The 19,892-nt window shown below is 43.6% G+C and overlaps 1 protein-coding gene across 13 annotated transcripts in view; it reads right to left on the bottom strand.

The window, feature by feature from the left end:
* pnpla6 (patatin-like phospholipase domain containing 6) overlaps nt 1–19,892 on the bottom strand; it is a 170,928-nt gene that overhangs the window by 43,378 nt on the left and 107,658 nt on the right. For all 13 annotated transcript variants that reach the window (XM_059639836.1, XM_059639834.1, XM_059639833.1 and 10 more), the window contains 6 exons: nt 14,700–14,868; nt 11,522–11,704; nt 11,184–11,302; nt 5,998–6,154; nt 3,027–3,143; nt 863–932 (listed from right to left, as the gene is read on the bottom strand). In XM_059639836.1, coding sequence (XP_059495819.1) covers nt 863–932; nt 3,027–3,143; nt 5,998–6,154; nt 11,184–11,302; nt 11,522–11,704; nt 14,700–14,868 — 815 coding nt within the window. The remainder of the gene's footprint in view (nt 1–862; nt 933–3,026; nt 3,144–5,997; nt 6,155–11,183; nt 11,303–11,521; nt 11,705–14,699; nt 14,869–19,892) is intronic.

Raw genomic sequence — 19,892 nt, 5'->3', positions numbered from 1 at the left:
AAATTTCAGGCTTTAACTTGCATCCAATCCAGCTCACACTTGGAGGCAGCTTTAAATACCCGAACACACCAGCATTAGCAGGATCACTTGCACAGGGTTTTGATAGTTATAAGATTATATTGCTGAAAGGTACGCTTAGTAACTTAAATGGTTAAAGAGTCAAATACTACAGCATACCAAACAGATAGTACATCCAAAACAAATAGTGGCTTGCAATGAAATTCCTGTGCTGACTACTGAGCTTCTGCCAAGCGATCATACCCAACTGGGTTTGAAACTGAGCTGCAGCATAATGCGCGACGTTGAATAAAATTTGGTGGCAGAATTAATTAGTTTGTGATTGAACATTTGAAGAAAGTCACTGCAGGAAACTGCAATGGCAGCTGCACAAAACAATCAATTCCCAAACTAGAATTCTTATAGATTCCAATGTACAGGATCAACATTTTAAAACTACTCTATGAATGCTGCTTTTTTTTTGTTTAAAGTGTTGTGTGATACGCTGACAAAAATAGTCAGGCTGCAACATTCCTTCATGCATCCACGAAGACTCATTCAACTGTGCAATGTTCAGATTGGAAAATTGAAGGTAGACTTTCAGATGCTAACAGAATAACCGCACAATAGAATTTCATCTACTGCTGCTAAAACCTTGCTTCAACCTACTAAAGTATTACAGCACTCCAAGCAGTTTGATAAGTGACCGTCAATTTATGGAAGGAGAAGGAAAACTACTTCCTATTGGACAAGGACAAAAAGGAACTACAAACTCCTTGCTGGCAGAAGACAGGGTACTCAGACAGGGTGTAAACTCCTTACACATAGAACAAGCCACAGACCCACAGCAAACAGACAATCTTACCATCTTTGTGCACTCGCATCGCAGATGCGGTGATATCAGTTGTTACATTGAAATATGGGATCCACAGGTCCTGAAGTGGGGTGGGGATAAAAAACAGTGTTATGATCTGTGAACAGCTGTGGTTATAGCACTTTCCAGTAGCAAACTTTTAATGACTCCCAACTGAGAGCTTGTCCAGTATTGACATATTTCAGACTAAAACCTGGATTGATAGGCCTTAAGTTTTATTGCAGCAATTTAGTTACTGTGGTGGTAATTTACTGAACTTGTTTACATCAGGCTGCCACTTACTAGTTACAAAGGAACATGTGTTCATTACATAGAAGAAAAGGAAACAAGGCTGTCCTCTTATATGAAAAATTACTTGCAAAGTCTCACCATAATGAGCAAAAAACCTAACAATATCGTTTACACTGTCAATTCCAGTAAAGTATCACTCCTATCTTTAGTCTATAATTTCTTTGTCAACTGACAAGGTTAAAAGGATTTCCTTTCACCAGATTCTCTGTCACAGTTTCACTCCACTGGCTTCTTTCAAACTTTGAATACTTTGAGACCGTGAAGACTTATTTCCAGCCTTGCTGACCTGGAGGCTCCTAAAAACTAAAGACTTTTGCTGGAATCAATCTTTACTTTTCAATTCAGCCCACTTGTGGCTGCTGGCCACCTGTTTTATTGTTGGTGGTAAAGGCTTAACTCGAGCAATTCTCTCTCCAGATGGTTGCGGAGTAGGTTTACTGAAGTCACATGCTTTTGCAGAAAAATTGTTTGACCTAATTTTTATGCTATTCAATTGTGGAATGCAGGCATCTCTGGCTGAGCAAGCCCTTATTCCCCATCCCGAGTCACCCTCGAGGAGGTGGTGGTGAACTGCCTACTTGACTGTGGTGAAGGTAGACCCATGATGCAATTGGGGAGGGAGTTCCAGGAATTTGGCATAACTACAGTGAAAGAATGGCTATATGTTTCCATGATGGGGTGGGCAAGGTCAAAAATCACACAACACCAGGTTATAGTCCAACAGGCTTATTTGAAGACACAAGATTTCAGAGTCTCGCTCCTTCTTCAGGTGTCAGGTGGCATCAGACAGAGAATTTAAGGTCAAAGAGTCATAGAACTGATGCAAATATGTTGAACAAAGCCTCACACTTAAAATACGTTGTCTTAGGTCTGTTCAACACATTCACAGCAGTTCTGTGACCCTTTGATCTTTTGCTTATATATTTCCAAGTCAGGTTGGTGAGCGCAGGGAGGGGATCTTGCAGGTGGTGGTGTTCCTATGTATCTGCTGCCTTTGTCTTTCTAGATGGTAGTGGTAGTAGGATTGGAAGGGCTGTTTAAGGATCTTTGGTCAATTTCTGCAGTGCATCTTGTAGATGGCATACACTGATGCTAGTGTGTGTCAGCGGTGGCAGCAAATTGTTACCAATCCAAAATGCGACCATTGCAAAGATACAACTTGGTTCAAATGCCCAACATCACAGATGCTGCTTTGCTAACGAACTTGGAGAATTCATTAATGTGAAGCCAAAAGCACAGGTGAAGTAGTCTTCTCGTATGAACTAGACGCAGGAATAGGCCCCTCGCACCTGCTCTGCCATTTGATAAGATCAGAATAGTTCAGACTGTGGCCTCAAACTGGCTTGCCTATCTCCCATCTATTATGGATCCGCTGTATGTAAATTATCACTAATTCAGTCTTCAATGACCCTGCCTCCAATAACTCTCTAGGCAAGAGAGCTCCTTGGACCAGTGAACCTCAGAAAAAGATCCTCATTTTCGTTTTAAATAGGACATCTCTTATTTTTAAAACGTGTCCCCTAGTCTTGGTCTCATCCAGTCTCAGCAGTAAAGATTAGCCCTAATAGATAGACATCCAATATCAAGAAGTATTTTGAGTGGTTTACAAAGGTTAAGGTGCATTCCACTACTGTGGGTCTCTTGAGTGGAACCATTAGGGATGATTAATCAGTTCTGGAACAATCAATTGGTATTGAACTGAGTCATTCATGTGGCCTTGTCTCTTTGACCTGTAACAAGCCACGTGAACATGACTCCTTGAATGGTTTGTGTGAGGACAGCACAATATTCCTTGTCAAGTTCGTTCACCAAGGGTTGTTTTTGTTTGGTTGCAGGCGGGAAGAAGTTTTGTTTTGAAACTTACCTCAATTTGTTTGTCTTCAAACACATCAGCAATGCTTGTGTTAAAGGCAGAACCCGACAGCATAGAGGTGATGGGGTAGGTCAGGTCTAACACAGTTTTGAAGACAGAGTTCATTGCCTACAGAAGACGGAAAGATATTAACGTTCTCATTTGTATCTATGAACCCCTTGACTAAACAGGAAAACACTTTCAGCATTGAGTACCCTGGATAAATACCTATTGGTGATTACGCAAACACTGTAACTGATACTCATTTGTTTGGGCTGATGGGTCATTCCCTGGTTGTGCCAGAGGTTATGGTGGGCATTGTACAGCACAAAAACAGATCCTTTGGTCCAACTCGCCCATGCTGCCTAGATTTCCTGGATAAACCTATTCTCATTTGCCAGCATTTGGCCCATATCCCTCTACACCCTTCCTACTCATGTTCCCACCCAGATGCCTTTTAAATGCTCATAGCATACATGCATCACCCTCTATGTGGAAAAAATTGCCCCCTAGTTCCCTATTGAATCCTCACCTCTCGCCTTAAACCTATGACCTCTAATTTTGGACTCCCCTACTCTGTGAAAAATTCACCCTATCCATACCCCTCATGATTCTGTAAATGTGTACAAGGTCACCCCTCAGCCTCAACGCTCCAGGAAAACCAGACCCGGCCTATTCAGTCTCTCCTTTGCTCAAACTCTCCAACCCCTGCAACATCCTTTTAAATCTCTCCTGCACCTTTCAAGTTTTATAACATCTTTCTGTAGCAGGGAGACCAGAATTAAATACTGTATTCCAAAAGTGGCCTAACCAAAATCATGTACAGCCACAACCGGACCCCTAACTCCTATTAGTTGAATGGAGATTGCAGGTGCTGGGATCTAAGGTAGACAAACAGGATGCTGGAAAAACACAGCAAACCAGGTCACAACTGGAGGAGAAGTCAATGTTTCGGGTATTACCCTTCTTCAGGGCTGGATGTGGGACAGGGGCAAATAAGAGTGGGGTGGGAGAGTGTATCAGGATGGTGATAGATGGACACCAGTAGTAGGTATGACCAGGTTGATCGATGGAAAGGATGAGTCTGGCTGGTAGCTGGAATGAAAGGGAGGGGCGGACGGTGGAGAGAGAGCTGGGGGACAGATGGAAAGGTAATTTGAAATTACAGAACTTAAAGTTAAGTCCTCCAGGCTGTGGGATGCCCGGCCAGAAGATAAAGTATTGTTCCTCAAATTTGCGATTTGATTCATTGAGATACCGGAGAAGGGTGAGGATGGGCATGTCAGAGGGAGAGTAGGGGGCGGGGTTGGGGGTTAGCAGAGTTGAAATGGACGATGAGCAGGAGGTTAGGCTGGCTGTTTCTGGCCAGGTGAAGATGCTTGGAAAAATGGTCACCAAGTCTATGTTTGGTCTCACTGATGTCGAGAAGACCAAATCGGGAGCACTAGATGCAGTCGGTCTGAGGAAGAGTCACCAGAACGTTAACTCTGTTTTCTCCTTCACGGATGCTGCCAGACCTGCTGAGCTTTCCAGCAACTTTGTTTTTGATGCTACAGACTAGGCTGGAGGTGGGTTGAATTGGTTGGTGGAGAATGTGGCACAAACTAAGGAGTGGTGAAGGGAATATTATGGTTGGTTGGCTCGCCGAGCTGGTTCAACCAACCACAACATCCACAACCCTGAGCTACAAATCTACTCTAAAACCTTAGAAGGAAAATTAGTTGAAGCTGAGTGCACAGCACCCTTGCCCATGACATGGACTGCAGATTTTACTGCAGAAATTTAGTGCAGCATCTGTGATGAAATAATAATAAAATAACTGTGAAAAATTCTAATTGAAAACTGCATTGGTAGGAATACCGTCTCTCAGGTTAAATCAGGGCTGTGCCTGTCCTTGGGTGGACATGATGGACCCTGCAACAGCAGAGAGCTCCCAAGTATCCTGACCAATACTTAGGCCCCTTTTCCTTTAATATTCTAAATCAAAGAGTTTTTTTGGCACAGTGGGGTACAGACCCTGCCTTGGAGTAAGAGCCCAGAGTTCAAGTCCCACTCCAGGATCTGACAGCCACAGAAGGTGGCTCATGATCCGGCTAAACACGTAGAGTACCAGTCAGTAAATCCTCCCAACACGTCAATGGTAGGTGGTAAAATTGTTTCCTGGTCAGATACATGATGGGAAGGCATAGATGTCTCTACTACCACTATGTAAGGCTCCCGATTAGAACGTGCATGTAAAAATGCCACAGCAACTCAGACTCCCCGAGTGAAGGACAGTTGGCTGGATGGCCACTGTGCTGCAGATCAGTGCCACAGCATAGGGGTTGATTTCTGTTCCGGTTTGGGTAGATTCAGGACCTGCCCGTTGTGGCTGTTAGTGCAACGTGAGTTTGGGCAGAGAACTGATGAGGATGATCCAACAGCAAGAAAGCTAAACATATGGCGATGAGTTTTAAACTCTGGCTAAATTAATTTTTTTTAGAAAGCAGTCGTGTCAAGCTGAAAAGATTCTGTTTAAAAATGACCAGATTCACCAGGGTGCTGCCTTTTATTTGAAGATGTAAATAAAGTTCGACTAGAAAATTTGAAGCTTTTTTTGGTGGAATGGGTGATTTCAAGAGACATGTAAAATTCCGAAGGAGCGAGAAGGGCGATTCCCTGTGGCTGTTGGGAGAGGAACAATGGGATGTAAATAAAAGAGAAAATGCAAAATTTTTCAGACAAGAGCAGGAGAAACTTTATTATTTAAAATCAGAGGCTGTGGAATACACAATTGGGAATGATATTTGAAAGAAGAGGGACATGCATATTTCAGAACAGGTCAAATGGTTTATGAAAGGAAAAATTAAGACAGTAGCTACATTTCAGAACATCTTTAGCGGATAGTTGAGCTCAGGATTATCTTGAACTTGTGTGAAGTGTTCTTATGTTTCTGGATCAGTTTTGTGGAGGATAAATAAATCAAATCTGGAAAAAGACTTACGTTTGCCCACTCTCTTGCTCTCTGCTTCGTCCTCACTGCACTCCGCTCCTCAGCATATAATGCCCCAATTAACGACCCAATAGAGGTTCCTCCAACAATATCGACCGGGATTCCAATCTCCTCCATGGCCTTCATTACACCAACATGTGAGCATCCCCTGATAGGGCCAACAATAGGAAGTGAGCAGGTGTCAAAGAGGGAAGGGGGGGTGGTGGGAGATAATGGGATGGTATTGGAATGGAGGAGAGAAGGTGAGGTGAAAGGGGAGAAGTAAGGGAAAGCAGGAGTGTGCAGGTTTGGATGGAGATAGCACTGTTACAATCACCATTCAAAGCTTCCAAACTACAACCTCTCTCACACAAGAATTCAGAAACATTTCTGCAGCCTGGCTGATTGCTTTTGGAAGCCTAGCTTCACCCTGTCCTCTGCTGCATATCTTTGCAAACAGCACTCTGTATGAGATGCAACAAGTAGCATTGACAATATGCAGCAACAAAAATGCTGAGTTTGATTCTGTCTTTATCTGCACTTCCCTGCAGTGACCCCTCGATAACTTTCAGCAACAGGCCCTTGGTGATTTTCCTCTCTGGCTGGAAGCACAGAGTTCTGCTTTTACAATGTCCCATACAAGACAGTGAGAAGCACTGACTGAGATTTGGGACTTGATTCATTCTTGGCCCATTGTTGCTGGTACAGGATAGAATGGTCAACAACTTCCAATGCTACAATTTCATTGAAAGTTTGGCTACAAAATTCAGAGGGAGTGGGTGGTCCTTGCCTGAAATATGTGTTAATGCTATAATTGAGGTATGGGTGATTGTGGCATTTTAGGATGCATTTTCTGGTTTAAAAGACGGCTATATTTTGGGTCTGTCACTTTGAATGCAGGGGAGACAATAAAGGTAAGATGGCCTGTATAGGAAACTGTCCGACCGTAACGATTAAACCAACCAGACTTAGAGACTGGAGGAAGGCTCACATTGCTTTATTGAGGGACAATGGACAATACTGATTAGAAAACTAGGTTTTTTTAAAAAAATGACGGTACTATTGAGTCCTCTTGTGGCACAATGGTAGTGTCCCTACTCCAGGCCAAGAGGCCCAGGTTCAAGACCCAGCTGCTCCAAAGATGTTTGATTAGAAAAATAGGTTGAAGAAAATAACAGTACTACTGGGTACTGGCGATTCTTGTGGTACAGTGGTAGTGTCTTTACACCTGAAGTGAGAGGTCTGGGTTCAAGATCTACCTGCTCCATCACTGAACAGGGTGAATAGAAACATAGGTTAAATGAAAAAGATAATGAAAGAGAAAGGGGGGAAAAATGACAGCACTATTAGGGTCCTTGTGATACAGTGGTAGCATCCCTTCCTCTGAGCCAGGAGGCCTAGGTTCAATTCCTAACTGTTCCAGGAGTGTGTCGTACCATCTATGAGCAGCATAATTAGAAAATATCTAGAATAAGATGAAAGTAAAACACATAGCCTTCCTGCTTGGCCTGCTGTGTTCATCCAGCTCTACACGTTGTTATCTCAAAGTAAAACACATGACAGCATGATTTAAGCCCACAATGAGTGGGCCACAAGTCTCCCAAAGTCCCAGATAACTATAATACAAAACGCTCAGCAAACAGTTGTGCAACAAACTATCCCTTTTACTTCTATGACAAAAAGAAGTTGGGATGTGGAATAACTAATTAATTTTACTTTTAAGATAAAAATAGTGTGTGTGTCCATTGCCATGATGAGGATATCAGGGGAAACCATTTTGACATCAGGTTACAAGCTTCCTTTTAACCCAGCAATACAGGAAACATAGGAACGGAAGTGGGCTATTCTTAAGCCTGTTTCGCCATTCAGCAAGATCAAAGCTGATCATTGGCCCAACTCCAGGTGCCTGTTTTTGGCCCTTATTCCTTAATACTTTTGTTTAAGGCAAGTTTACCTCAAATTTAAAAATAATAACTGATCCAGCATCTATTCCTGTTTGTTGAAGACAGTTCCAAATCTTAGCCACCCTTTGTGTACAGAAATGCTTGCTAACATTTCTCCAGAATGGTCCGGCCCTCATTCTAAGGCTGTGCCCGTAGTTCTAGAGTCTCAAACCAGTGAAAACGGTTGATCTCTGTCTATTCTGCCCTTTCCTGTTAATTTCGAGTGACAGTCATACTGTAGGGGAACAGACCCTTTGGTCCAACTTGTCAAGTTGACCAAGTTTCCCAAACTAAACTAGCCCCATATCCCACGTCGCCTTCTGTGGTCAGGAGTTAACCGAGATGTTGACAGCTGGAATGGTGCCAACAAGATCTGCACCTTAAGCAGACAAAACGTTAACTCTGGAACAAAAACATAAGTTGCTGGAAAAGCTCAGCAGGTCTGGCAGCATCTATGAAGAAAAAAAAATCAGAGTTAACGTTTTGGTCTAGTGACCCTTCCTCAGATGTTAACCCTATTGTTCTCTGTCCAGAAGGCAGGTGGGTCTCAGACTCAGATGTAAGACAGCGTTTTTGGTGAGTTAGAAGTTGGAAGATTTCCCTAGTTTGAAGCTAGAGGAAGTAGTTTGCAGTGTAATCCTCACAATGAGAGCCATGTCTAGGATTTGAAGTTATTCAACTGGGAAAGGACAAAAGCAGCAGCCCATTAAAAGGTGGAAGTAGCTCTGAACTGTTTGCGATAAGGGCTATAACTTCATGAAGGGTGCAATGAGTGATAAGTAAAATGCTACAATTTATATAGTTTTAAGCACAGATTATATACGAATGAAAATAGTGAGTTAATTTTTGAGTCATTTGTCCCAGTAAAGTTAAATGTAAAGTCTATGATTTCTGTTACTCTTTCAGTTAAACCTGAAGGTCAAATTTCTCTTTAAAGAATACTAGCTTCTATGGAGATTGTCAAAGTCAGAATGCTGTGACTTTAAACCCCATCCCAGAAGCTGTGCTTTGTAAGCTCCCTAGCACTATATCTGACATCAACAGCAGTGCAATAGGAGCAGCTCAGTCTGATCCAATCCTTTCGATACATGACACTGTAAAGCACAGTTTGTCAATCAAAAAGACACTGGGCCAGGGTGAGCTGGCAAGATGGGTACAAAACTGAGATAACAAGGTGTAGAGCTGGATGAACACAGCAGGCCAAGCATCATCAGAGGAGCAGGAAGGCTGACGTTTCGGCTGCTTGGCCTGCTGTGTTCATCCAGCTCTACACTTTGTTATCTCAGACTCTCCAGCATCTGCAGTTCCTACTATCTCTGGGTACAGAACTGGATTAATCATAGGAGGCAAGCGGAGGATGCTTCTTGGAATATGGTGTCCCATAGAGAACAGTCCTGGGGCCTCTGCCGCTGTGGTCTACATAAATGATTTGGAGGAATACAGGGTTTTAAAGAGCTGACTAGATATAGTACTTGGGGTGAAAGTGTTCAAAGCTTATGGAGAATAGGCTATTGAGATGGATGATCAGCCATGATTGTGAAGAATGGCAGAGCAGGCTGGAAGAGTTGATTGGCCTCCTCCTGCTGCTATATTCTATGTTTATATGCGGCTCGATTAATTACTAAGTTTGCAGTTGATACAAAGCCTGGTGCAGTTGCGGATAGTGCGGAGAATTGTCAGAGGTTACAGCAGAATATAGATCAGGAGGAGGCAGAAAAATGTCAGATGGAGTTTAATCTGGACAAAGGTGAAGTGATGCATTTTGTAAAGTCAAGTACAGACGGAAATGATAGTGAATGGCAGAACCCCTTAGGACTACTGATATGCAGAGGGATCTCCCACGTCATATACTGGTCCACAGATCACAGCAAGTAGATAAGGCAGTAAAGAAAGGCCTATGGCATGTTTGCCTTCATTGGAAGGGGCACTGTGTGTAAGGATAGACAAGTTATGCTTCAGCTTTATAGAACTTTAGTTAGGCCACACTTGGATTATTGCATACAGTTCTGCTCACCACACCACCAGAAGAATGTGGTGGCTTTGGAGAGGGTACAGAAAAGGTTTACCAGGACGTTGTCAGGTATGGGGAATTTTATCTATGAAGAAAGGTTGGATAGACTAGGTTTGTTTTCACTGGAATGCAGGAGGTTGAGGGGCAACCTGATGCACATTTATAAGAATGTGAATGGCATGGATACAGTGGGAAGTAGGAGGCTTTTTCCACAGGGTGAGGGGTTAATTACTAAGAGATACAGGTTCGAGGTGCAGCAGGGGCAAAGTTTAAAAGAGATGTGTGAGGCAAGTTTTTCACACAAAGGGTGGTAAGTGCTTGGGATGCTCTGCCAGAGGTGGTGGTGGAAGCAGACATAAGAGCAGCACTCGAGAAACACCTGAACAAATACATGAATAGGAAAGGAAGAGAGAGATGGGGATCCTCTGAGTGAAGACAGTTTTAGTACAGAAAAGCAACATGCGTCTGTGAAGGGTTAGGAGCGTCAAGGGCCTGCTCCTGTGCTGCATGGTTCTTTATTTACCAAAAGCAACCACACAGGTGTGATCAAGCTAGGCTTGGCTGGGGAGCAGCAAGTTATTCACATGTGCACAAGGTGGGAGAGTGAGAAAGAAGAACAGAACAGACCTTTTATGGAGCCAATCACTGATGGACACCTTCAAGGAGGGGCAAAAGATTCAGTCAGAATTCTAGGCAAGATAGATTGAAGGGCACTAAAGGTCTAAAGTATCAATGAGAATCTGCGCTTTTTAACACTGTTTTTCCCCCATCAGTACGTATGACTATTTAAAATAAATAAATATCCCTGCTATCCCAAGGAACTTCTTGAAAAATGCACTTCCATAGAATCAAAAAACGGTAATGAGTGCACCAGTGACATTCCTATTCAACATGGAAAGTAGATACCAAAACAAAGTTGCTGGAAAAGCTCAGCAGGTCTGGCAGCATCTGTGGTGGAGAAAACAGAGTTAATGTTTCAGGTCCGGTGACCCTGCCTCAGAACTTGGGTCACCAGACCCAAAACGTTAACTCTGTTTTCTCCTCCACAGATGCTGCCAGACCTGCTGAACTTTTCCAGCAACTTTGTTTTGGTTCCTGATTTACAGCATCCGCAGTTCTTTTGGTTCTTATGGAAAGTAGATACACCACTTAATGATGGAGGGTTCCAGGGTGGGGTGGGGAGAGCATCAAGTGCCACTCCTCACTTCTAACAACATCTGAACTGATCATTTAACTCCAGTTACCTGGCTCCTCCCCCTCCTAAGACCAGTGCGATTGTGTTTCCTGTGAGGATTCGGGCCAGTCGAGAAAAATCGCTGTGTCGATCTGCTGTTTTCTCAAATAGTTTTTCATACATCTCCCTCTGAAAGAAGAATGATAATTACTCCTTATCCCATCCAGTTCCCTTCTACCTCACTTAACATTGCTTGCTCTGGCCCATTCCCACCTCATAGCCAAATCCTGCAATCCACACATTCCCAGCAAGCTACCCACACAAAGTCAATTGTTCCCACTTACCCATCTCGCTCACAGATCTGCATTTCCGCAGTCACCCACGGTCAGATAGCCCAAGCCCAGTTACCAATTTTTGGAGGCTCCGACGAGAGAAGATCCTGCGAGGACACTTGATGTGAAAGTGCCCGGAACACCAGCTCCTCATGTTCAGCCACTCCACGGTCCGGGAAGGACTGGGACCATCTTCCTTGTGTAAAAGGATGAGCTGTTTCAGTGCCCGAACGGCTGTGTTCTCTAACATCTGTTCCAGCTGCAGAGATGGAGTGCAGAGAAATATGAAGTTCCAATATAGACAAGGGAAACCTAGCAGCTGTGTAGACACATGCTCAACATGAGAGAAGCCTGGATGGAGCACGGTAAGAGGGCAAGTACAAAAATTGTCTCTTTTTATTTTCCCGTATTTGTGATTATACTCTGAAAAACAGAGAAAGGACTATTTTAAAAACCAAGATTGTGGAAAGGATTGGTGTGCTTTTTTAAAAAAATAGTTACCTGACACTGCTTGTAAGGTAGGAGCAATTTACTGCAGATGTTGGAATCTGTACCAAAAACAAAAAATGCTGGAAATCACAGCGGGTCACGTAGCATCTGTGGAGAGAGAACATGCAAACATTCCAAGTCTAGATGACTCTTCATCAGAGCTGAGCAAAGTGTGGAGGGGGAAGCATTTATGCCATAGTATGAAGGGCAGTAAAGTGCTGGGGGAGAAAGGATGCTGATCCACTCTTGCATAAATGCTGTCTCCTCCATACTTCACACCAGCTCTGAAGAAGAGTCATCTAGACTCAAACATTAGCTTGTTCTCTCTCCATAGATGCTTTTTGAGCTGTTGTGATTTTCAGCAATTTTTGTTCCCACTGTTTGTAAGGTGATAGAGACAGAAACCCTCATAACATTTAAGCAGTATTTAGACATGCACATAATGCGATGAGTTTTATGAAGGGATTATTAACCAGTACAGATATATGCTGACAGTTTAGAGTTGTTAACTTGTCACTAGATTCTAGTTATTTCTAATAAATAGGAATTTCTGTCAAGTGTAAAATCCTGGCTTGTATTTTTGGTCAACCTGGGTCTAAAGGAAAAGTAAACAGGGAACCCTGTACACTTCAATAAGATCTTTAAATCTTGTGACAACCTAGAATAGTAAGGCCCGAGTTCTGAACTTTTCTAGGTTTCGAACAGTTCTACTACATCTGTTTGAACATTCCTGACCTTAAGGAGAATGATTCCAGCTTCACCAGTATCCCTGCAGAACTGGTAGTTTCTCATCCATCGCACTGGTTTAGTACATCCCCAGTGGGAGAAGAAAGCACTACCTGTGCTACAGCATCCAGGAACCAGCGACCAGCACACAGGAAAATCCCACTCTGTGCCAGATTTTCAAATATTCAAATTGCTGTAATCTTGGCATACAGCCATCCAGCATTCATGGATGAGAACAAATACAAATCATCCTCACAATTTCCAAACAATTGCATTATTATTGCCTTACAAAGTTCATCTTAACAGAAAAAGTGGAACATGTCTTAAAGATAACATCACATCTGGAAGGATCCCTTGTCTTTTCTCCTTATGTATGCAAATATGCTGTTTCTAAAATAAAAATTCTTTCATGAAACATGGGAATCACTGATAGGGGCCAACACTTGCTTTCCATCCTTAACTGAGGAGGTTGCTGAATCATTTTGGTGGGGCAGTTAAAAACCAACCACAATGCATTGGATCTGGAATAATGTGAGACTAAGGATGGCACATTTTCTTCTTTAAAAGGACGTCAGCCAATTAGATGGATGTTTTGCCACAATCAATGATGGTCGGCATAGCAACCATTACTCAAACTAGTTTTATATTCCATACTGTATTAATCAAATTTAATTTTCACCAACTACCACGGTGGGATTTGAACCCATGGACCAAAGAATTAGCCTCAGGACCTCTGGATTATTAGATTAGTGACATTGTTATTGTGCCTCCACGGCCCTGTATTTCTCTATTTCAGGCCACCAGAAGCAAGATGATACAAAGCATAGATTGGTTATACAAGCATATCAAGTGAACAACTCCAAATATCTGTTTGCTTGAATTGTGACACAGCATGGGCTGGCTGGAGGGCGCAATCCCAAAACAGTGCTCGATGGTTTGCGCAAAACACAAACTTCTAGCAAAAAAAAAAGACCTGTGCAGATGGCAGCATAGTGGCACAGTGGTTAACACTGCTGCCTCATAGTGCGAGGGACCCAGGTTTGATTCCAACCTCAGGCTGTGGGGGTTTCAGTGTGGAGTTTGCACATTCTCCCTGCGACTGTGGGGGTTTCCTACGGGTATTCCGGTTTCCTCCCACAGTCCAAAGATGTGCAGGGTAGGTGGATTGGCCACACTAAATTGCCCGTAGTGTCCAGGGATGAGCAGGTTAGATGAATTAGCCGTAGGGTGGGGTGGATGGGTCTGGAGGGTCAGTGTAGAATTCAAGGGCCGAATGGCCTGCTTCCAAACTGGGGATTGTATGATTCCATGATTTGAACAGTTCTACTACATCTGTTTTAACATTTCTGACCTTAAGGAGAATGATTCCAGCTTCACCAGTATCCCTGCAGAACTGGTAGTTTCTCATCCATCTCACTGGTTTAGTACATCCCCAGTGGGAGAAGAAAGCACTGCCTGTGCTACAGCATCCAGGAACCAGCAACCAGCACACAGGAAAATCCCACTCTGTGCCAGAGCATAGATTCTACTCAAATTGCTGTAATCTTGGCATACAGCCAAGGTAGGGTACGGAGGGTGTGCTGCACTATTTACTAAGGCATAAAAATTGAAGCTCTGCCTGCTCCCTCAGGTGGGTAATGAAAGATTACTGCACATTAATCGAAGATAAAGGAGGGAGTTTCTCCAAGGGTGATAGCTAAATTATTGCTATATACTTTAAATTAAAATTCCTTCTAGGCAAAATATGTAAAAGGTTTGCAATGTAATTAGCACTTTTCAGAAATATCCAAAATTCAAGTAATTCAAATGTCTTAAGTTCTATTCCCCTAAGTGGCCAAGAAAATTTCTTTTCTGCGGCTCTAGATATTTACTTCCCCGCTATTCTGCTCCCCTACTGTTCCCTCGTTATCACAGCCAGTGGGTTTTTATCAGTCACATCAAGTTGCTGCAAACAACTACATCCATCAACCAATTCACACGTAGGTTAGAGGGAATAGGCCAGTTTTGGTGCACAAATGCCACGCAGCGTCTCACACTACCTCTCCCAAGCTGGGCTCTTGGTCCCCAAGTCCGACAATAAGAATGCAGTCTGCCTGCCGAATGCAGCGTTGGGTCCAAGGTGTCATGCTGTAGTCAGTCTGGTACAACACAATGCGGTGGATATCCTCTTGCTGGGCCAGCCAGCCTGACAGACGGTATTCATGGATGCTGCAAAAGGGAATCAAAACACTGACCTGCTTACCCACAGTGCAGCCTATGGAGCTACTCTACTTTATGTGACAACCATCAATGTCAACGGGGAAGCAACACAACAGCAGGGCATCACTGAGCATCGAAACCAAGGACTCAAGTTGGAATCAGCAACACTTGCCCACAAATGGCACTACCTCCCAAGGATAGCCAGGGCCAAACTAAACCAGGTATGGCCAGGTACATTCAGGCAAGGCCCGGCACTGCAAATCATCATGATGAATACATAAAGAAATAGGGAAAATTTAATGTGAATTCATTTCATTTACACAGTTTTTAACTCTCACAATTCAGTGGGGGAATAAAGAAAAGATTTTATAGGTGGGCTAGGCAACGGTTCCTTGGACAATGATAGATATTTTTAATCAGCTTATTTGGACATGTTATCCCCCACCTCCGGGGCAGGTGGGAGTTGATTTTGGTCCTTCTGGCCCCAGAGGCAGGAACTCTACCACAAATGCTATCACATGTAACCAATATTAGTTATCATGTGTTATTTGTTGAAATGAAACAATGTATGTTTCACTGCTATTTTTACAGCGAATACCGTTGCAGCATCAGAAGTTTCCAATAATGAATGGAGGTTTTTCCCACAAGTATTCCAGCAAAGTAAAATGGCAGGTGCTTACAGCTTTTGGGTATATTTGAACTATACTGTACATTTATAGCCTTGTCTTCCCAAATTTCTATGGTGCCTGGAGTTATGCTTGAACTAAGATGAAGCAGTGGCTGTTACAGCCATGGGACAGCAATATCAACAGAGTATCAGCAGAAGTAGTTGACACAATATGACTGCTAGTTTCCCACCTCCTCCTGCTCCAAACGATGCATTATTGTCTCACTCATCTACTTTGGGCAAAAAAACCTCAAGATTTCAGAACATAATTTTGGCCATTGGCAAAAAAGAAACAGATTCTGAAGTAATTCAGTTATAATTGTATGCCCATCCAGCACACATATGAAGGCACAGTTCCCACGTAAGGTTAAAGACATGAAAATCTCCTACTTCCTGTTTCACATGTAAGGTCTCCCAAAAATACAGTACTTCCTGAACATTAGGCAAAAGGAATGATTGTAGGTAAAAGGAAGAACTTCAAATTGTATGACAATTGACAGATTTTTTGTTTCATTTTCAAACAATGCTCTAAGATAGCTACAAGTAAAATAGAAGGAACTATTCCTTGCCAAACTACTTATTACCATCACCACATTCCTATTCTGGACCCCACCCACAACACTTACTCCGATATATCAACAAAATCATCAATGTTGCTTCTCTCTCTTGTCTAGAATTGGAAAAGTTGATCAATTTTGCTTTCAATTTTTTAAAATTCTTTCATGGGATCTGGATTTTGTTAGCAGGGCCAACAACATTTGTTATCCATTCCTAATTGATCTGTGGACTGTGAGGCCATTTCAGAGGGTCTGGTGTCACATGTTGGCCAGATCAGGTAAGGGCAGCAGATTTCCTTTACTCATTCACAGAAGCATCAGCCTGGGCCTATGCATTATTAGATCAGTGGTATTATAAATACACCACCATCATACATGGCTTTTCACGATCAGAATGAGCCTTACAATGAATTATTCCACCCCAATATAGACACCACTATAATGATGGGAAAAGCATTAGTCAATGTTCACATGGCATGGTCCCACATATAGGAACAAAATAATTGACTAGTCATTTGTTTCAGTCACTGGATGAAGGGCAGAAGATCTGCAAGATGTAAGCAGCTTCACAATTCCGTCTGCCATGGAAGAGGCACTGAAGCTTAACACAGATCCCTTTTGTGGCACTGTTCACTAAAGCAGAACTCTGTTTCCTAACCCGATCAGTCGTGCATGAACAGAGAGAGAGAGAGAGAGAGAGAGAGAGAGAGAGAGAGAGAGAGAGTGTGTGTGTGTGACAGTGAGTGTGAGAGAGTGTGAGAGAGTGTGAGAGAGTGTGAGAGAGTGTGTGAGAGTGTGTGAGAGTGTGTGAGAGTGTGTGAGAGTGTGTGAGAGTGTGTGTGAGTGTGTGTGAGTGTGTGTGAGTGTGTGTGAGTGTGTGTGAGTGTGTGTGAGTGTGTGAGAGTGTGTGTGAGTGTGTGTGAGTGTGTGTGAGTGTGTGAGTGTGTGTGAGTGTGTGTGAGTGTGTGTGAGAGTGTGTGTGAGTGTGAGAGTGTGAGAGTGAGAGAGTGAGAGTGAGAGTGAGAGTGAGAATGAGAGTGAGAATGAGAGTGAGAATGAGAGTGAGAATGATTGTGAGAGTGATTGTGAGAGTGATTGTGAGAGTGAGTGTGAGAGTGAGTGTGAGAGTGTGAGAGAGAGTGTGTGTGTGTGTGTGTGTGTGTGTGTGTGTGTGTGTGTGAGAGAGAGAAAGTGAGTGAGAGAGAGAGAGAGAGAGTGAGAGAGTGAGAGAGTGAGAGAGAGAGAGAGAGAGAGTGTGAGAGAGAGAGAGAGAGAGTGAGAGAGAGAGAGAGAGAGAGAGAGAGAGAGAGAGAGAGAGAGAGAGAGAGAGAGAGAATGAGTGAGAGTGAGTGAGTGTGAGTGAGAGAGTGTGAGAGAGTGTGAGAGAGAGTGTGTGAGAGAGTGTGTGAGAGAGTGTGTGAGAGTAAGAATGTGAGTGAGTGTGTGAGAGTAAGAGTGTGAGTGTGTGTGAGTGTGTGTGAGTGCGAGAGTGAGTGCGAGAGAGAGTGCGAGAGAGAGTGCGAGAGAGAGTGCGAGAGTGAGTGCGAGAGTGAGTGCGAGAGTGAGTGCGAGAGTGAGTGCGAGAGTGAGTGCGAGAGTGAGTGTGAGAGTGAGTGTGTGAGAGAGTGAGGAGTGAGTGTGAGTGTGTGAGAGAGTGAGGAGTGAGTGAGAGTGAGTGAGAGAGTGAGTGAGTGTGAGATTGTGTGTGAGCACGTGAGAGTGAGTGTGAGCATGAGATTGTGCGTGCGTGCGTGCGTGCGTGCGTGCGTACAGATCATAATTTTATATTATATATGTTTATACACGTATGTATATGATATTCTGAAGCAATTTTGTGTGCGCATATTATGTTCCAAGAACACATAAGACTCTTGGGCAAGAATCTGGAATCAATAATGAAACTAAAAACAAGGACTTCAAATATTCCTAGGAGAAACCTGCCTGTGAGGAGGACTACAGTGCATCTCAACTTTGCCAAGACTTTTTTTATTTTCTTTATCCTTGTCTGGGATCACTGGAGAGGCCAGTACTCTTTTGCACATCAATGTCACACGTGAACTGATTGGCTTTCTAGGTGATTTCAGAAGGCAGTTAAGAGTGAGCCATGTGTTCATTCCCTGTTCCAGTCCTACTCTGGACCCCACCCACAACACTTACTCCGATATATCAACAAAATCATCAATGTTGCTTCTCTCTCTTGTCTAGAATTGGAAAAGTTGATCAATTTTGCTTCCAATTTCCACCTTGCCCTCACTTTCACCTGGTCTATCTCTGACACCTCCCTTCCCTTCCTTAGCATCTGTTCCTATTTCTGGGAATAGACTGGCCACTAATACTCATTACAAATCCACTGACTCCCGCAGCTACCTGGACTGTATATGCTCACACCCTACTTCCAGTAAAGACTCCCAATCCATTCTCTCAGTTCCTGTCTCTGTCACGTATGTTCAGATGAAGCCAACCTTGACAAGGAAGCCTCCAAAACATCTACGTTCTTTCTCAATCTCGGATTCCACAGCACCACTGTTAACAGGGTCCTCAACTTGGCCTGACCCATCTCTTGCACTTCCACCCTCACCTCCTCTCTTCCCTCCGACAATAGCAATTGGGTTCCCCTTGTCTTTACCTACCAGCCCACCAGCATCCACATCCAGAAGATCATCAGGTGCCATTTCCACTATCTCCAGCGAGATACTACCCGAGACACATATTTCCTTCTCCTTCCTTGTCCACTTTCTGGAGGGACATTTCCCTCCAGGACACCTTGGTCAACTCTTCCTTTACTCCCAACACAAACATCCCTCATAATCCCACAGCACCTTGCCCTGTAACTAGCAAAGGGGTAACACCTGCCCCTTTACCTCTCCCCTCCCCAGTATCCAAGGGCTCAAACATACCTTCCAGGTGAAGCAGCACTTTACCTGCACTTCCCAGAATCTAGCCTACTGTATTCGCTGCTCACAATGTGGTCTCCTCTACACTGGGGGGCCACTTTGCAGAACATCTATGTTCTACTCGCAAAAAAGACGCTAGCTTCCAGTTGCCTGACACTTTTTAACACACCACCCTGTTTTCTGAGCAACATCTGTCTCAGGCACGCTTCAATGCTCCAGCGAAGCTCAGCGCAAGCTGGAAGAACAACAGCTTATTTTCCACTTGGAGGCCCTGCAGCCTTCTGGTCTCATATCAGTCTGAACTCTCCCATGTCCTGGCTCCCTACCCCACACACCAGGCCTTGTCATTGCACAGCCTGCCATTACGCACTACTTATTGTTAGTCACTAAAAGCCCCCTCCTAGCCAGATCGTTCTCAACTTTGTCTGTCCAACTGTTCTTTCTCTTCCAGTTCTATTCTCACCTATTTACTCCTTACACTCTCCTCGCATCCTATCTTCTGCATATAAACCAACGTTTTCCTAGCTGCCATCCGTTCTGAGGAAGGGTCGCTGGACCCGAAACATCAACTCCGATTTTTCGTCACAGATGTTACCAGACCTGCTGAGTTTTTCCAGCAACTTTTGTTTTTGTTCCATATTACTGTGGATCTGGAGTCACAAATAGACCAGATGAGGGAAGGAGAGCAGATTTGCTTTCTTTAAAGGGCAGTGGTGAACCACGTAGGTTTTTATTGCAATTGACAACACAGTTACATGGTTATCATTGGACCAGCTCTTAATTCCAGATCTTTCTTTTACAGGATTCAAATTTCGCCATGTGCCATAGTGGGATTCAAACCCATGCGCCCTCAACATCAGCCTAGAGTTCTAGATTACTGATGCAGTGCCATAATCATTACACCACTACCTTGCC

The sequence above is a fragment of the Stegostoma tigrinum genome, chromosome 35 (assembly GCF_030684315.1).
Source record: "Stegostoma tigrinum isolate sSteTig4 chromosome 35, sSteTig4.hap1, whole genome shotgun sequence".
NCBI classification, from domain to species: Eukaryota; Metazoa; Chordata; class Chondrichthyes; order Orectolobiformes; family Stegostomatidae; genus Stegostoma; species Stegostoma tigrinum.
The sequence above is the reverse complement of the archived record's forward strand: the minus strand, read 5'-3'. Positions and strand labels throughout refer to the sequence as shown.